The sequence below is a fragment of the Erythrolamprus reginae genome, chromosome 3 (assembly GCF_031021105.1).
Source record: "Erythrolamprus reginae isolate rEryReg1 chromosome 3, rEryReg1.hap1, whole genome shotgun sequence".
NCBI lineage: Eukaryota > Metazoa > Chordata > Lepidosauria > Squamata > Dipsadidae > Erythrolamprus > Erythrolamprus reginae.
In genome coordinates, this window is record NC_091952.1 from 32239889 (window position 1) to 32258519 (window position 18631).

An 18631-nucleotide genomic window follows, 5' to 3' on the forward strand; every position below is an offset into this window, starting at 1 on the left:
ATTAAATAGTAAGCTAGTTTATACCTTTGCACTTGATGGACAGGAAAATGCCATAACCCTGACTGAGACAAGGACATGCATAGCAGATGATATCCTGTCATGTGATAGATCAGTGATGGCGAATCTATGGCACAGGTGCCACAGCTGACACGCGGAGCCATATTCTCCACTCCTCTGCTCGCAACAAAATACCTTATCCCATCAGAGTTGAAATTTGGGGCTTAGATAACTTAGAGCTACGTCGCCTTTGATCTGATCTAAACGTAGTTCATAAAATCATCTACCACAATGTCCTGCCTGCCAATGAATACTTCAGCTTCAATTGCAACAACACATGCACACACAATCAATTCAAACTCAATGTAAATCGCTGAAAACTCGACTGCAGAAAATACAACTTTAGCAACAGAGTGATCAGTGCCTGGAATGCATGACCTGACTCTGTGGTTTCTTCTCCAAACACCAAAATCTTTAAACTTAGACTATCTACAGTTGACCCCACCCCATTCCTAAGAGGTCATTGTGCCTATCGTCTCCATCCTACTGTCCTATTGTCCAAATTTACTTATACCTACTTCGCTTTTGTTTATGTTTATACTATACCATTGACAAATAAAATAAAAATAAATAAATGAATATGTAACTTCATCGATGTAATTTCTTGGTAATAGTATAGAAATGGTTTACTTTTTGGGGAATGGTTTTTCAACTTTTCATGTTCTATGGGCCCAGTATTCCCTGGGGTTTTCCCCTCCGAATATTAACCAGACCTGATCTTGCCTAGTTTCTAAACTCAGACAATGTCAGACAAAGACTAACATCTGCTAAGATACATTAAGGATAATAACTATGTTAATCTAAGGTCTGTCAGCCTCTGATTCACAGTCTGAACATCTTAGCACCTTAAAGTATACAGAAGATGTAGTGCTTTTTAAAAAATGTTTTGTTTGTTTTGTTGTGCTTGTTTATAAATAAAATTTATTTTTAATTAAAAAAAGGATGTAGTGCTTGCAAATAAACCCTACCTGATTTGGATAGGGCTATAATAAATGACTTTTTGTGCATGTGTGATGACAATCAGAAAGATTGTAAAACCAGGATTGGTTCAAAGAGTCTTTCAGTTGTAGTTGTTACTCCTGGGAATGAATGCGCATAGGCATTAATCTGTTTTCATTATTTATTATTGTTGCATTTATTGATCTTGTGTTGCAAAGTGCCAGAGGCCTTAAGATATAGAAGAACTGTACATAAATTAATTTTAAAAATTGCCCATTAATTTATGTCTTTCTAGAATAGGTGCATGTACAATGATGCTTTTTCTGCTGAGGGTAAAAGTGAAACTGATTGTCAGGAGTTCTAGAAAGATATCTCGAAATTGAGTGAATGAGCAACAAAGTGACAAATGCATTTTAACCTAAACAAGTGCAAAGTTATGCATATCAGGTCAAAGAACCCCAATTATACCTACCAACTGATGGGGACCAAGCTTTCTGAGACAACCCAAGAAAGGGATCTTGGGGTTTTGGTGGACAGCTCAATGAAGATGTCAACCCAGTGCACAGCAGCAGTAAAAAAAAGCAAATTCCATGCTTGGCATGATTAGGAAGGGAATCGAAAATAGGTCAGCAAGTGTTGTATTGCTTCTGTACAAATCGATGGTGAGACCACACTTGGAGTACTGTGTACACTTCTGGTCACCGCACCTCAAGAAGAATATAATGGAACTGGAAAAGGTGCAAAAAAGGGCAACAAGAATGATCAAGGAAATGGAGCACTTCCCTTATGAAACCAGGTTGCAACGCCTTGGTCTCTTAAGGGGTGTTTAAGGGGTGACTTGATCAAAGAGTATAAAATCATGCATGTGATAGAAAAGGTGGATAGAGAAAAATTATTTTCTCTATCACACAATACTAGGATGAGGGGGCACTCCCTAAAACTCATAGGTAAGAAAGTGAGAACAAATAAAGGGAAATATTTCTTCACCCAGAGGGTCATTGGTTTATGGAATTCACTTCCAGAAAAGGTCATGACAGCTGTCAGTCTGGATAGCTTCAAGGCAGGATTAGACAGATTCATGGATGCCAATTGCATCGATGGTTATTGAAATGGATGTCCAAGTGCCACCTCTATGTTGGTTGAGGTAGACAGGATTCCCTTGGGTACCATTTGTTGGGGGTCAAGAGAAAGGGAGGGTTTTGCCTTCTTTCTGCTCAAGATCTCCATGGACAATTGGTGGGCCACTGTGTGACACAGAATGCTGGACTTGATGGGCTTTGGCCTGATTCAGTATGGATCTTCTTATGTTCTTATGAGGGTGCAACATTATTGGGAAAAGGGAAGGGATACACAAGTGGCTTACAGAGTGGAGTTGCTAAAATTCATCTTTAGAAGAGAGTTGCTTTGTACATACTGACATCTGTTAGACTGTCATTGCTGAAAAAGCTCCAACTGGAATTATCCTGGTAATAGTGTTGTTCCTGATTCAGCTCTATGTATAAACCCCATACCTCAAAATGTTAACTGCTTATTGTTCAACTTATGAACAACTCTCAGTACCTTTTCCTACATAGATTTTGTTAGAAAAAAATGACAGTCATCTAAAAAGCATTCAATGTATCTGAATATTGGTACTCAAGGAGTGTAGAATTCGAACTTTAGCTTTTTACTGGGTCACCCAGACTTCACTTAACTGACTAGTTTGAACTTTCATAGTTGAGCCCCTCCAAATCAGATTGTTTTTCTCTGAAACTTTCTGGTCTCAGCTATTATTCCCTGTGAACAAAAAGCCAAAAGGAGAATCCTTTATTATTATTATTATTATTATTATTATTATTATTATTATTATTATTATTATTATTATTATTATTATATATTTAGCTGTTTGCCCAACTGGACAACCACAAATTCTGGCCTGGAGCTTTAAGAGGGGCTGGGAGATCAAATCTGGCTGTCAGATGTTTAACCAAATCTGACTTTGCTTCTCATGCAGGATCTATTGTGCATATGTGGTGCAGAGGAATGTCACGTGCACTCTTCAGGATGGAGTGGAGAGCTATGTGAAAGCTGAATATCACAAGTGCAGCTGGGGACCCAAGTGTCCCGGAAAAGTCGTGTGAGTATAGCTGGGGATAAAAGATGTAGAGATGTCTAAAGCATCCTTTGACTTGAGAAAAGCCATTCCTGAATATTGATTTCATCACAGATAGTACCAAAAGTCCTGATTCAACTTCTTTCACATACTTATTAGTTTTCTGAGCCAGTGTGGTTAAGCTGGATAAGTTGAAAAGTGAGGACAAGGGAGTCTTAAATCTATCATTTGTCTATGGGTGACTATTCATTCATTCATTCATTCATTCATTCATTCATTCATTCATTCATTCACTCACTCATTCATTCATTCATTCATTCATTCATTTACCACCCTTCTTCAGGCAACTCAGGGCAGAGTACAACAATGTCGTTTGGCGGGTCCCAGGGGAAGAGCCTTCTCTGTGGCGGCCGTGACTCTCTGGAACCAGCTCCCCCCGGAGATTAGAACTGCCCCCACCCTCCTTGCCTTCCGTAAACTCCTTAAAACCGACCTTTGCCGCCAGGCATGGGGGAATTGAGATATCTCCCCCGGGCCTATACAATTTATGTATGGTATGTTTGTATGTATGTTTGATTAATAATGGGGGTTTTAAAATGTTTTTAAATTATTAGATTTGTTATGAATTGTTCTATTGCTGTTGTGAGCCACCCCGAGTCTATGGAGAGGGGCGGCATACAAATCTAATAAATAAAATAAAATAAAATAAAATAAAATAAAATAAAATAAAATAAAATAAAATAAAATAAAATAAAATAAAATAAAATAAAATAAAATAAAATAAAATAAAATAAAATAAAATAAAATAAAATAAAATAAAATAAAATAAAATAAAATAAAATAAAATAAAATAAAATAAAATAAAATAAAATAAAATAAAACAAATAAAATAAAATAAAATAAAATAAAATAAAATAAAATAAAATAAAATAAAATAATAATAAAATAGAATAAAATAGAATAAAATAAAATAAAATAATAAAATAATTAAAAATAAAAAAAATAAATAAAAAATAAAAAAAAATAAATAAAATAAAATAAAATAAAATAAAATAAAAAAATTATAAATGCAACAATATGTAAAGAAATTTAAATTACTATAAAAGAATTATACAAATTACTAAAAAGTATTAAAAACCCCATATGCAGTTATCCAATTCAATCATACCTAGTATCGGCTGGAGACAATGTCATCACTCACGGCTCCCATGCCCGCCCACAGAGGTAGGTCTTAAGAGCTTTATGAAAGACCAGGAGGGAGGGGGCTGTAGGTATCTCTGGAGGAAGTCCGTTCCAAAGGGCCAAGGCCGCCACAGAGAAAGATCTTCACCTAGGCCGACATTGTGTGTCCGATAGGACCTGGAGAAGGCTGTGTGGAACCTAACTGGCTGCTGGGCTACATGAGGCAGAAGACAGTCCTGAAAATAATCTGGTCCTAAGCCATGTAGGGCTTAATAGGTCATAACCAGCACTTGAGTATACTACATTGGTGTCAGAAGCACTTACTAAGGGGCTTTGGGTTGAAAGGATTAGATGGTGAAATCATCATTGCCCAGAGGAAACCTGAGAGGATTCCCTTCATGTCCCTGTTATTTTTCCACAAAACTTGGTACCTATTTATCTACTTGCATTTGCATGCTTTTGAACTGCTAGTTTGGCAGGTGCTGGGAGACATTAACAGGAGCTCATTTGTTATGTGGCATAAACTCTTAGGTTTGAACTTCACAGGCCCAGAGATCAAACAATTCATAACCAAGGTGTGCACTAGTAATTGATCTCTAAAGTCTTCTTTGTAAACAAGATACAGTATATTTTTCACACACAGGAAGCCTTTTCTAATTAACTTCAAAATCTTTCTTTAAATCAATTTCACAAAGCTTTTAAGCATTTATAAAGTTTTCCAGAAACCACTCTGGAATCACCACTTTGCTATATATTACAAGAAATTACCAAAAAAAAAAACCCTTAAAAAGCTTGAAAAATGTGATATTCTTTCTTTTAAAATGTATCGAAGAGAATCCCACCCAGTGCCCAAGAGTCCCGTGATTCTGAAAGGTATTTTTTCAGTCTTAAACAAACAACAAGAAAGGTAAAACTCCAAAAAGATTAAAAAGATGGTCAAACCAAGTCCTGAAAGGCTGCATTTATGGCTCAGAGCCTTTGACTTCCCGTTGATTGCAAGTGGCTGTAAAAACATTGACTTCTGTAGTCTGCTCACAAAAATTAGCTATCCAATGGACATGTGGGCGGTATCCAGTTTTCTCTTTCTTCCAGAGAGAATTTTGGTATATTCAGACACCAAATTTGACCTTATCGTTACTAGATAAATGGTCAAAGCAATGGAAACTGCAGTTTAATGTTTCCAAATGTAAAATAATGCACTTGGGGAAAAGGAATCCTCAGTCTGAGTATTGTATTGGCAGTTCTGTGTTAGCAAAAACTTCAGAAAAAAGGGATTTAGGGGTAGTGATTTCTGACAGTCTCAAAATGGGTGAGCAGTGTGGTCGGGCAGTAGGAAAAGCAAGTAGGATGCCTGGTTGCCCAGCTAGAGGTATAACAAGAAGGAAGAGGGAGATTGTGATCCCCTTATATAGAGCACTGGTGAGACCACATTTGGAATACTGTGTTCAGTTATGGAGACCTCACCTACAAAAAGATATTGAGAAAATTGAACGGGTCCAAAGACGGGCTACAAGAATGGTGGAAGGTCTTAAGCATAAAACGTATCAGGAAAGACTTAGTGAACTCTATCTGTATAGTCTGGAGGACAGAAGGAAAAGGGGGGACATGATCGAAACATTTAAATATGTTAAAGGGTTAAATAAGGTTCAGGAGGGAAGTGTTTTTAATAGGAAAGTGAACACAAGAACAAGGGGACACAATCTGAAGTTAGTTGGGGGAAAGATCAAAAGCAACGTGAGAAAATATTATTTTACTGAAAGAGTAGTAGATCCTTGGAACAAACTTCCAGCAGACGTGGTTGGTAAATCCACAGTAACTGAATTTAAACATGCCTGGGATAAACATATATCCATTGTAAGATAAAATACAGGAAATAGTATAAGGGCAGACTAGATGGACCATGAGGTCTTTTTCTGCCGTCACTCTTCTATGTTTCTATGTTAATGCCCCCACAAAAAATGTGGAGATTGGTTCTCTTTGCCTCACCAGATATTGTCTCGATGAATAATGGGAGTTTTCCGATAAGGTTTTCTCCATATATGAATGTGATGTTTACATTAGGACCATTTCGGCAACAGTTTCCCATGCCTCCTTTGCTTTCCCACATCATATTTTAAGTGACAGAAGTGCTGTTGTACTTGAAAACTGGAATGGATATAATGCTTGCTTGCTTCCAACAAAGGCTCACACTAGCTAAGAGCCCAAAAACTGCTCAGCATGATTGTGTATTTCTTGGAAGTTGACCCAAATATAGCATAAATCTTTCTTGTTTTATGAACTGGATCCAAAGAATTGTGAGTAAAAGGAAAATTAGCTGTCAGCCCCATTCCATAGATGCTTTCACAGACCTTTTATACGATGCTTTTGGAGGTGGGTTCAATAGCAGTTGGTCAGTAGAAGGTCTGCAGCCAGGCTAAAATTTTTGGAGGTGACTTTACTTTCATTACAAGTCAGAAAAGCAAATGTTTTTATATGCTTTCTGTATTTTTTTCAATGTTACTCTGTGATTTTGGCGTTGAAATGGTATAGGGATATATGATCAGTAGTGGGCAGCCAAAAATTTTACTGCCACACTGTGAGTGTGGCTTACTTTGTGGGTGTGGCTTAATGGTCATGTAACTGGCTAGGAGTGGCTTGCCGGCCATGTGACCAGGGGGCAGAATGATCATTATCATTCAATTGAACTGTTAAGTCCTCGACTTACAACCTTACCAGTGTTGCTCGCTGGGATGACAATTTGCTTTGTGTTTCCCACGCTCTCCTTCCTGGATCGCCCCCCACCTCAGACTGGGTAGCTAGGTGAACGGGTACTTCCAGAAGCATAAATGCTGCCAGCGCCACTTCCATCCACGCCTTCTGCTTGTACCTCAGGTGGGAGGTGGCCACGTGATGCTGGAGGGGAGCCAGGCAGGAGAGAGGGAAGCTCATCCGAGGCCAGGAAGGAGGAAAGAGGAAAAAAGCAAGGAGCGTAGACGCAGCAGCAGCAGGGAGAAAAAGGAGAGCCAACCCGAGACCAGGAAGTGACAGCCACTGATCAGCTAGAGCTATGCACACATCTTCATTTCCACCAGTGGAACTGCGTTCCACCCCGTCCTGCCTGCTGCCCACCCCTGTATATGATGATCATGTTGCTTGCTATATATTGTTCATATACATAATTTTCAGAAACAACGAGAAAATTTAGACAGAAAGGTTTGGAAAGAAAGATAACAGGAAAAAGATGTGTTGGGGACTAGCTGTATGAGGCTACATGGGGCTGATGGGAGCTGCAATTTACATACTAGAAGGTAAAAGGAATTCTACAATATAATACTGAGAAGGGTGATGATCATGCCAAGATTGTGCAGAAAAGGGCACCGGGAATAATGAATAGACAAGTTTGGGATATAATCAGAGGTAGGCTGCTGCCAGTTCAGACCAATTCAGGCAAACCAGTAGTTCTGACCAGCAGTTGGGAGTGTCCACCCCCACTGGCACTATTCCTATCCAGTGTTGGGTTCCTATCGGTGCAGTTCATTATGAACCCACTGATGATGCAATTTTTGGCTATTATTTTCTGGCGTCTCCTGAGAAGGAACTTTTCAGTTGTGCTTCAGAGGAAGAATATTTTACTATGTGTGTGTATATATATATACCCACTAAAATCCTCATTGTGTATTGGACAAAATAAATAAATAATTGCTGTGTTTTTGAAGTTTCACACAATCATATTTTTGGTGCTGAGCAAACCAATTGTTACATTATATGACACACACCTCTGGATATAATCCAGGCAATCTATTCCAGAGAAAATATGTGTTTAATTTTTAAAAAATTGAAATCAGTAGAATTTGTGCATTTTTCCCATTTGTATACAGATGGCGATTCCCTCAATTTCAAGTCTAGTTCTGTTACCTACCATCAAACGTGTCCTGTATCAGGGTTCCAAGTAACAGACCCAACGCAAACAAACCTCTGTAGCCTAGGTGTCCCTCAAAGTATGGATTTATTAGGCATGTCATATTGATACATCTGGTGAAAACCTGACCCTGAAGTCCCGCAATTTTCCCAACTAAAAGTAAAGAACCAAAGTTCTTTCCCCCAATCCATATGTCCATCACATTGCTGTATTGCTGAGTGTATTGCCAGGATATAATAGTTTTCTGACCATGGATTTCAGCCCTATTTTGGTCTTTTGAAAAAAATTGTATGCACTGTTTAAACATTACTTTCATATCACTGTTTATATTTTCATGTCTTTAACATGCAAAGCATGTTATCAGTTGTCATCAGTTTAGCCAACCTCAAAATGTTGAGAATATGCAATGATCACCATGAGATACCACAAGTGTTTGTTCCAGCAGAGGAAGAGAAAAATGCAAGAAATACTGGGTATTTTGAGTCAAGACCTTGGCCTCTAAGCTATCACAGTCTTGTTATGCCAAATAAATTTAAACTCTCAGATGAGGTATATATCAGGGGGAGTGAGTGAGTGAGTAAGACTAGAATGATTGAGTTCAAGAGTGAAAAATTGGGAGAGAGACAAGAATTATGGAAAAACTGATTACTTGCAAACTATACTGCTGCATCATTGCATAAACCATTTTGGATTCAGGAAAAAATGCTTTCAAGAATACCCAAAATACAGCCACATTGGTTTGGAGTGGTTATCAACCATGGCAAAATCCTGATGTGGAAGAGGATTTTCCACAAGACAATTCTTATGTAGGTTTGGAAAGTTAGGAAATTGACTAGTTTTAAATATTTTTATTGCCACAGTAAAAAACTATTCATGGATTTATTTGACATCTTTATAAATTGCTTCTCTAGACATTGAATTCTTAAGGTGGTATAAACATTCAGAGGAAACAATTCCTTACTTTAGCATAGGAAAATCAGTTCTAAATCTTAGGAACTGTGGTGGCGCAGTGGTTAGAATGCAGTATTGCAGGCTAACTCTACCCATAGCCAATAGTTCCATCAGGTCAGCAAAATGAAGGCCCTGATTGTTGAGAGCAATATGCTGCCTATATAAACTTAGAGAGGTCTGTAAAGCACTATGAAATGATATACAGTGCTCCCTTGATTTTCGCGGGTTCGAACTTCGCAAATAGCCTATACCACGATTTTTTAAAAAATATTAATTAAAAAATACTTTGCGGTTTTTTTCCCTATACCACGGTTTTCCCCACCCAATGATGTCATACATCATCACCAAACTAATAATTTTTGCAAATAAATAACAACAAAATAATTATTGTTAATAAATAATTACGTTTATAAATATCAGGATCACTAAGTGTCTTATTCAGTGGTGAGTACCAGTAATAATGGTAACTAACTGGTTGTTAAGGGAATGGGAAATGGTAATTTAGGGGTTTAAAATGTTAAGGGATGATTTGTGATACTGTCCATAGCCAAAAATGGTGTATTTACTTCCGCATCTCTACTTTGCTGAAATTCGACTTTCGCGGGCGGTCTCGGAACGCATCCCCCACGAAAATCGAGGGAACACTGTATACCAGTAATGGCGAACCTATGGCAGGTGGCACATGGAGGGCACATGAGGCATTGCCAGGGGTGGGCAGCAGGCAGGACATGGTAGAACACAGTTCTACCAGCAGAAATGAAGCTGCGTGCCCAACTCTAGCTGACAGTCCCCACCTCCTGTCCTCCTCCTCGGAAAACGCCAGGGAGACCAGTACCGACAGGTGTTGCAGGGGAACCATTTCCTCCCCATTTTTTCTCAACAGCTGATCAGCACCCATTTGCCTAGCTACCCAGCCTGAGGCAGGGGGCGACCCAGGAAGGAGGGCACAGGAAACGCAAAGCAAATTGTCACTCCAAAGAGTGACACTGCTGAGTTTGTAAGTCAAGGACTTAACAGTTCACTTGAACAATGATGATTGTTCAAGCCATTCCCACCTGGTCACATGGCTGGCAAGCCACTCTTAACCAGTCACATGACCATCAAGCCACACCCACAAGATAAGCCACAGTAAAAATTTTGGCTGCCCATTACTGGGCATTGCCCCATGTTAGCTCCAACATACATGTGTGCAATGGCCTTTCAATTTTGGGGCTTCTTTTTGGCCATTTTCGCTCTCCCCAGGCTTCAGGAAAGCCTCCTGAACCTTGGGAACAGCGAAAAATGGGACAAAGAGAAATTCGTTTTCAAACTTCCGGTTGGACCATTGATCCATTTTTCACCGTCCCCAGGCTTCTGGGGCTAGCAAAAAATTGCCCCATGGGCCTACCAGAAGCCTGGAGGCTTCAGTGAGGCCTGTGCGCATGCGCAGGGAGGCAGCGTGGGTGTTTGTGCACATGTGCAGGGGGAGAACATTGCATTATGGGTGTGGGCACATGCGCACAATAACGTGCGTGCACACCCTTTTGGCACCTGAGCCAAAAAAGGTTTGTCATCACTGGTACATACAGTAAGTCTAAGTGCTATTACTAAATCTTATAGATTTCAGTGAGAGCTAAAACAGGTGATTTACTAGCTCTGTTAATGGATCTTATAATCCAGGTAACCTCTGACTTGATCACACCAGCTGCAAGTCGCTCTTACCTGAATACCAGTGCACTGCGCACACGTCATGGCCAATCTGGCGTGCGCACACTCGCTACACTCACACACAAGCAACCCCTCACAAGATTTTGCTTCCACGCATGTACAGGAAGCAAAAAAAGTGCCAAACTTTCATGAGGGTATGCGTGCGCGAGTGAGATTTTGGTGAATTTTTACTTCTCTGCATGCACGGAAGCAAAATATCACTAAAATCTCACTCTCGTGCATGTCCCCATGCAAGATTTTGCTTCCGCACATGCACAGGAAGAAAAAAGTGCCGAAATTTCATGAGGGGATGCTTGCAGGAGCAAGATTTTGGCAAATTTTTACTTCCGCAGATGCGCAGATGCAAAAAATTGCCAAAATCTCACTCATGTGCATGTCCCCTCACAATATTTTGCTTGTGTGCATGCGCAGGAAGCCAAATAAAGTGAAATATTCCCAAAAAAGAGATGCCACCACACGACGAACTGGTGAAGACCATACCGGAGTCATCACATGCAAATTACACAATCTGCAGGCCGTTACTGGGATGGAGCTTTGGGGAGTACTGGTAGCAACCCACCCCTGGATTAAATCTTTAATATAAATCATTCTACTTTTAACATCTAGGCAGCGTACATCCCAAATTATTATGATTGCATTTATTTCTGGCAGTGTTTTTAGAAAAATAAGTGGATTCCAATATTCAAGAATTTTGTGACCACTTGATGAGATCTGACCCAACTTTGCACATTTTACTATTGTCAGCAGCCTCGCTAATTACTTCCTCGGTATGTTTGCTTGGCTCTTGAAAAAGTTATTTGGAAGAAAGATATAAAAGTTATTTGGAAGAAAGATATAAAAGTTTTATTCCAAGTAAATATGCCCTAAGTCTTAGCTTTAAATACGACTGCTGATACTTTTGATTGAGTAGTGTTGCCTTCTCAATTAATAATCCTATGATTTCATGAGGAAATGGCAGTCTTACCTAGGGGTAAAATTCAAATGTTTTCTCTACCAGTTTTGTGGGCATGGCTTGGTGGGGCTCATGTGACTAAGTGGGCATGGCCAACTTGATGTCACTCACAGCAGCACCACCCCACCAAGCCACGCCCACAGAACTAACAGAAAGGTTCAGCCAAGTCTTCTGGTGCTCAACCTAGCTGCTTCTCAGCTCCTTCACATGTTTTCTCTGTGTGTATGAGCCCAAGAAGGAAGAGAGAAGGCGTGAGTGGGAGGGGCAAGGAGGGGCTAGCCAGTGGTGCAATTTACTGGTTCTCAGAACTGCGCATAATTGCCGCCACCAGTTCTATAGAATCTGTCTGAACCTGTTGAATTTCACCCCTGGTTTTACCCTTTCAGACTAAGAATAAGGCTAGAAAAAGGGAATCTTCTCTGAACCAAAGCAATCCTACCAAGATTTCAGTGCTAGGCTCCTACACGGTCAGGTACATAGAACCGGTAAAAAAAAATTTTTTTTTCTTTTTTTCCCTTCTGGACTCTGGGTATGTTTTTTCTATCACAGTAAATGAGGTTGAATGTGTATAATTTTAGAAGAGCTGTGCGTGTGTGTGTGTGTGTGTGTGTGTATATATACACTTTATATAGTAGATAATGTATATTTTTTGTGCCTGTGTGTAATATGTATATGGCATATATACATAGAATTAAATAATATATTTTGGATGTTCAGTAATAGTAAGGGAAATTGTATCTCTTTGAGGTGAGGTAAATGACGTCAAGTTGGCCACCTTTAAGTCAGTCACATGACCTTTAAGCCACCCACGTCACATAATCATCAAGCCACTCCCACTTGGTCACATGGCCAACAAGCCACACCCACAAAATAAATGGTTGGTAAATACACAGTAACTGAATTTAAACATGCCTGGGATAAACATATATCCATTGTAAGATAAAATACAGGAACTAGTATAAGGGCAGACTAGATGGACCATGAGGTCTTTTTCTGCCGTCAGTCTTCTATGTTTCTATGCACGCCCACAGTGTGGTAGTAAAAATTTTTGCAGCCCTTCACTGCACAATTTCTATATAGCTTGTGAAACTAAGATGGTGCTTTTTTTTCCCAACATGGGGGCCACGGATAAATGTTTATCCAGCTACCATAAATACTTCCTGTTACTGACATGTGAAGTGGCGGTGTTTTGCACTTTGAGACGATGTATCTATTTTTCCCTCCCTGAAAAGAAGAGTCTCGCTTCTAACTGGAAATAGCAGTAAGGGCAGCACAGCCTGTTAGAAGAGATCTGATGCCAGCTGTTTTCCTCCTTTGGTCTGTGAAATGATTTGCTCTTTTTACAACTCTGACCTTTGGCCAAAACAAAAAGCCAGGCAGTGGCCCAGATGTCTGCGGGGAGCCAGAGTGATGGTTTGTGTGCCAGGCAAGCGGTTGGCAGAGTTTCAATACAGCAGCTTTTCCTGCATTCTCTAACCCATCTAATTATTTTGCTTGGGGGGGGGGGTGTTGCTTGTGTGTGCCACACACACCAGAGTTGTTCATCACATCAACCTAGAGATTCCTTTGGGGAGCAAATCTCCCCAAGGCCTTACTTTCTTATATCTTCCATATATCATTCAACAAAATAAAAGGCAAACAGAAGCTTATGGCAAGTTCAACAGCACATAGACTTAGGGCAGTATCCAAGCAGAGGCTGCCAGAAGCTGAGGATTTTTCCAGTATCCTCCATGCCAGAAAATAACAGAGGAATTGCCAAAAACATTTGTTCAGCAGAGGTACATGCGTACAGGAACTCATTATATTTAGTGTTCACACAGCCCATCGATTAGAGAGGATGCCTGCCCAATGAGTCTTATGACAGAACTGACAATGAGATATAATAGCCGGAGTCGACCCATGACACTCTTAGCTATTTTGTAAAACAACAGGAGACTTTGATTTACAGCTCAGAATGACAGATCAGTCGCTACATCTAAAACTAATCCATAGCATTTGCTTGAGGATTATCTTTAGCCTGGCAGATATGCAGAATATTAGCTTAATAGCATGAAGTATGTATATGTGACAATAAGGGTAAAGTAATGGCATAATCAGGCTGCACATTGAGAATTATAGCATCTGCTCCGCCCAATCGCATAACTTCAAAACCGTGTGACTTTCTCTCTGATGTTCAACCGGCATGTCTATTCCTCACCAGAACTTTCTATAATTGGTCTCAGCACATGATATTGTTACAACCTGCCGCATGAATCCCAGCAACTGGTTAGGCCTTCTCCAGATCCTGTCAATTAGACAATGCCACTTGGCGGGGCCTGGGGAGGAGCCTTCTCTGTGGGGGCCCAGGCCCTATGGAATAATTCGCATTGCCCCCACCCTCCTTGCCTTTCGTAAGAATCTTAAGACTCTCCTATGCCGCCAGGTTTGGGGCGATTAGATCTCAGCCCCCTGGCCAACGAATGTTTGTATAAGGGTAAAGTGAACTTAGAGGAGAGGATAGATGAAATAAAGAGAATATACTGTATATGATAAGTGAGAGAAAGGAAAGACAATTGGACAGGGGACGAAAGGCACACCAGTGCACTTATGTATGCCCCTTACTGGCCTCTTAGGAACCTGGAGAGGTCAATCGTGGAGAGTCTAATGGAGAAATGTTGGGGGATAGGGGTTGACACAATTGAGTCCGGCAATGAGTTCCACGCTTCGATAACTCGATTGTTGAAATCATATTTTTTACAGTCAAGTTTGGAGCGGTTTGTATTAAGTTTGAATCTGTTGCGTGCTCTTGTGTTGTTGCAGTTGAAGCTATATATATGTATGTACAAGGTCAAGGTTGCAAGTTCAAGTCCCAGTGAGGGTTTGGCTAGCTGATGAGGCCAAAATAAGGCTGAAATAGATCTATCCTAGTCTCCCTTAATTTTCAAATTCAGCAAAAACATGTAACACATGTAGCCATTTTAAGGCTACATCAGAATTTCTGAGCGAAATTGTTATGGATTGTTATGTGTTAGTGTGTAGGGATCTTTCACTCAATGGCTTGCACCAAAATGCATGAGTTGCCTCTAGAAGAAAATATGATGCTGGTTGAAGTCATGTCAGGTGATTTGGAAGATTTATCTGTGTAGTCTAATTAAACATTGTACTCATTAGGTGATATGGAACGTGGATAACTTCCTCATAAAGTTCATTTCATAATTCATTTAGTCTCTTCAAACTTTAGGGAAAAGCTTCAAAAAGTACAAGCTGTTCAAAAACTGAATCAATTATCCAGAAAGATGGTGTGCTCTTTTTTTAACCTGCTGTGCTCAAGTAAAAGGCTGGCTAACCACCAATTAGGGTACTTTAATTTGGATTTCTGCACTGGGCAAAGACATAAATAGACTCTATCCACTATTGGAACATCTAATCAATTAAACACTGTTTTTTTATTTTCAAATTCTGGTATAATATGAGCTACAGATAGATTAACAATCCCAATGTTGCACTATATATGGAAGTTGCTACGCTCTAGTGTTAAAATACATTTTGAAGTTACAGTAATATATATAGTAAGAAAATCAATATGAATTAATCTATCTATCTATCTATCTATTTATCTATCTATCTAGCTATCAGCAAAAAAACATGTAACACGTACAGATAGAATTGTCGACTATCAATAAAATTAACTGCCTTGGAAATGGCCCTAGGTTGGGCTGAGAGGCAAAAATAGGAGCTGTGATGTTCCTTCAATACACCAGGGTGATTCGACACAAAAATATGTAACCCTTCCCTGGTGCAGAGCTGAAGGGATTGGATACTGTAGCCTAGAGGTTAATTCTCTGCCTTACAAGGCAAAGGTTGCAGGTTCAAGTCCCAGTGAGGGTATGGCTAGCTGATGAGGCCAAAATAAGGCCGAAATAGATCTATCCAAGTCTTCCTTAATGTGTGTGTGTGTGTTTTCATAGATTTTCACAGGTACAGGTATGGAGGTCTTGGCATATTCTGGTTTCTTCCGGTGAAGGATTCAAATCCCAGTAAGGGTATGGCTAGCTGATGAGGCCAGAACAAGGCCGAAATAGCGCTATCCTAGTCTCCCTTAATTTTAAAAATTCAGCAAAAACATGTATATATATAGATATCTTCATTCATATTGATTTTCCTACTTGGTGTATGGAGATTCTAATAATTCAGATCATGGTTGTCTCAAAGGTAACTGGACTTTCTTGCTTTTTTTCCCTTAAGGTAACTGGACTTTCTTGCTTTTCTCCCTTAAAAATGTTTTACTTCTCATCTGTAGTGGGTTGTAAATCTTGTTGTTACTGGTTCGCTCCTGTGTGCGCGTGACGCTTCTGCTCAGAAGCATCCCGGGTGGATTGGTGGATCTCCCACCATTGCATTACCGGTTTGTCGAACTGGGAGCAACCCACCGCTGCTTCTCATCCAATCAGTAAACATCCAAGAAAACTGAAGAAGTTTATTGGATAAGAAGTGAAACATTTTCAAGGGAAAAAACCCAAAAAAATTCCAGGTGCCTTATGGAAAAGCACCATTGGAATTTTCCTAATTTCTTTTTACAATTATAGTTGGGACCTATATATTTGTTTGTGTCCTGTCTTTATTATATCCTTCTTGCCTCATTCACTTGTTTCCAATCAGAAGTTTGTCAAGTGTTCCAAGATATAACTATTTACTTTAAAACTATTCTAAACTCTGGGCAAATGTATATGAATTCATTGCCAATCCTCCTTGGAAGGCTACCACTTCATATAACCTTAATTTAATCTAAAATTGTATGTGATTCCATAATCCAGAGGTCTTCAAACTTGGCAACTTTAAGACTTGTGGACTTCAATTGCCCGGATTCTCCAGCCAGCATATCTAACTGGAGAATCTTCGAGTCTTCGGAGAGGGGCGGCATACAAATCCAAATAATAAATAAATAAATTGTGGGAGTTTATGTCTACAAGTTTTAAAGTTGCCATGTTTGGGGACCCTTGCATTAACCCATCACCCTTTCCTCTTGGGTGTCCATGGCCCTTGTCTTACAAATATTGATATCCACATTTTTAACTCTCACTTTTGCTCTACCTGTCTTTATTCTTGGCTATTAGGTATCGCACATTCTTCAGACCTAGGTACAAGATTGGATACAAGACAGTCACTGAAATAGCATGGAAATGCTGCCCAGGTCTCGTGGGCGAAGGATGCCATCATGATAATCCCACTAATCAAGCAGGAATTCCATCCCAGCATCCCAGCCCCAAGATGCCTCCAACACAGAAGATGTTTCCAGGTCCCAGAGCTCCACCTCATCCCAAAATCCCTGTGGACTCATTTCCTATACCAAAAAAGAATAATTATGGTGAGGATTCAAATCTGAGTTTGTCACACCAAAGATCATAAAGAAGACCTTTATGATCTTGCCAGTATTTCCTGTTAATTTCTTATCCAGATATGTTGGATGTACAAAAACAATCACAGGCTTACAACTTTTATTGCCCAGCCTTTGAATGAAATACATCACACACTCACATATTTATACCTACCTACCTAAGTCAAAGTCTGGCTGACCAGAAAAATTAGGATAGGATGCAGTGGTGGGTTCCTACCGGTGCAGTCTGGTGCGCCACTCTGGTAGCAGTCCGCTGATCATGCAATTCTGATGTGACAGCTCCAATCTATCTTTGCCGGTCCATGTGCACCACCATCTTTTTAAAATAATTTTTCATGATTTTCGGCTCTCTGAGCATGCACAGAAGGAAAATTGTCCCTCTGTGCATGTGCAGAAGCAAAATCATATTGGGGGGAAATGAACATAGATTAAAAACAGTGGAAGGAAAAATAGAAAAGGTAGAACAAGAGATGGAGGACATAAATTATAATACTAAATATTAAATAAATATCTAATAAATTATTATTGATGTTGATATTGATATTGATATTGATATTGTTTTGTTGTTGTTGTTGTTGTTGTTGTTGTTGTTGTTATTATTATTATTATTATTATTATTATTATTATTATTATTATTATTAAAAGGGAATATTTTGCACATCCTGAAAACCCAAACGAACCATATGATAATTTATTGTCTTGTATGAACCCAGTCAGACTATTCAATACATAGAAACAGAGTAGATATTCAGTACATATTCAGCTCACTATACAAACTGAACTGCAATTCTTTGAAACACAAACTTTCAGCAATGCAATAGTAAACTGTTCAGCAATGCAATAGTAAACTCCAGAAAGGTTTTACACTAGATCAGGACTGTCAAACTCAATGCCTATGGGCTAGAACTGGCCATGGGTGCTTAAATCTAATCTGCATAGTTGGCCTGGAAATAGCAAAGGACCGGCCATTTTGGCTGACAGGGTGCCACAGGAGATGTCTGTCCAGTGAAGGGCTGCAAAAACCTTTACTACCACACTGTGGGGTGTGGCTTATTTTGTGGGTGTGACTTGCCAGTCATGTGACCAGGTGGGTGTGGCTTGATGATCATGTGACCGTGGTGGCTTAAAGGTCATGTGACTGACTTAAAGGTGGCCACCTTGACGTCACTCACGTTAAGGGTTTGGGCTAGGGTGCCTGTCCTCTCCTAATCTCAAAGAGATACAATTTTTCCATCTATTTACTATTACTGAACATCCACAATATACTATTTAATTCTAGTATATATGCCATATATATTACATACAGGCACACAAAAATATACATTATTTTCTATATAAACTGTCTGTACACACACACGCACATACAACTCTTCTAAAATTATACACATTCAACCTCATTTACTGCAATAGGAAAAACATACACAGAGCCCAGAAGGGAAAAAAAGAAAAAAAATTCAACATTTTTCTACTGGTTCTGTG

General features: G+C 39.5%; 1 protein-coding gene across 1 annotated transcript in view; it reads left to right on the top strand.

Annotated features, from left to right (window-relative positions):
- The window catches only part of EMILIN3 (elastin microfibril interfacer 3), a 41905-nt gene that overhangs the window by 20018 nt on the left and 3256 nt on the right, over nt 1-18631 (top strand). The window contains exons 2-3 of the mRNA XM_070748816.1: nt 2990-3112; nt 16872-17122. Of these exons, the coding sequence (XP_070604917.1) occupies nt 2990-3112; nt 16872-17122 (374 nt within the window). The remainder of the gene's footprint in view (nt 1-2989; nt 3113-16871; nt 17123-18631) is intronic.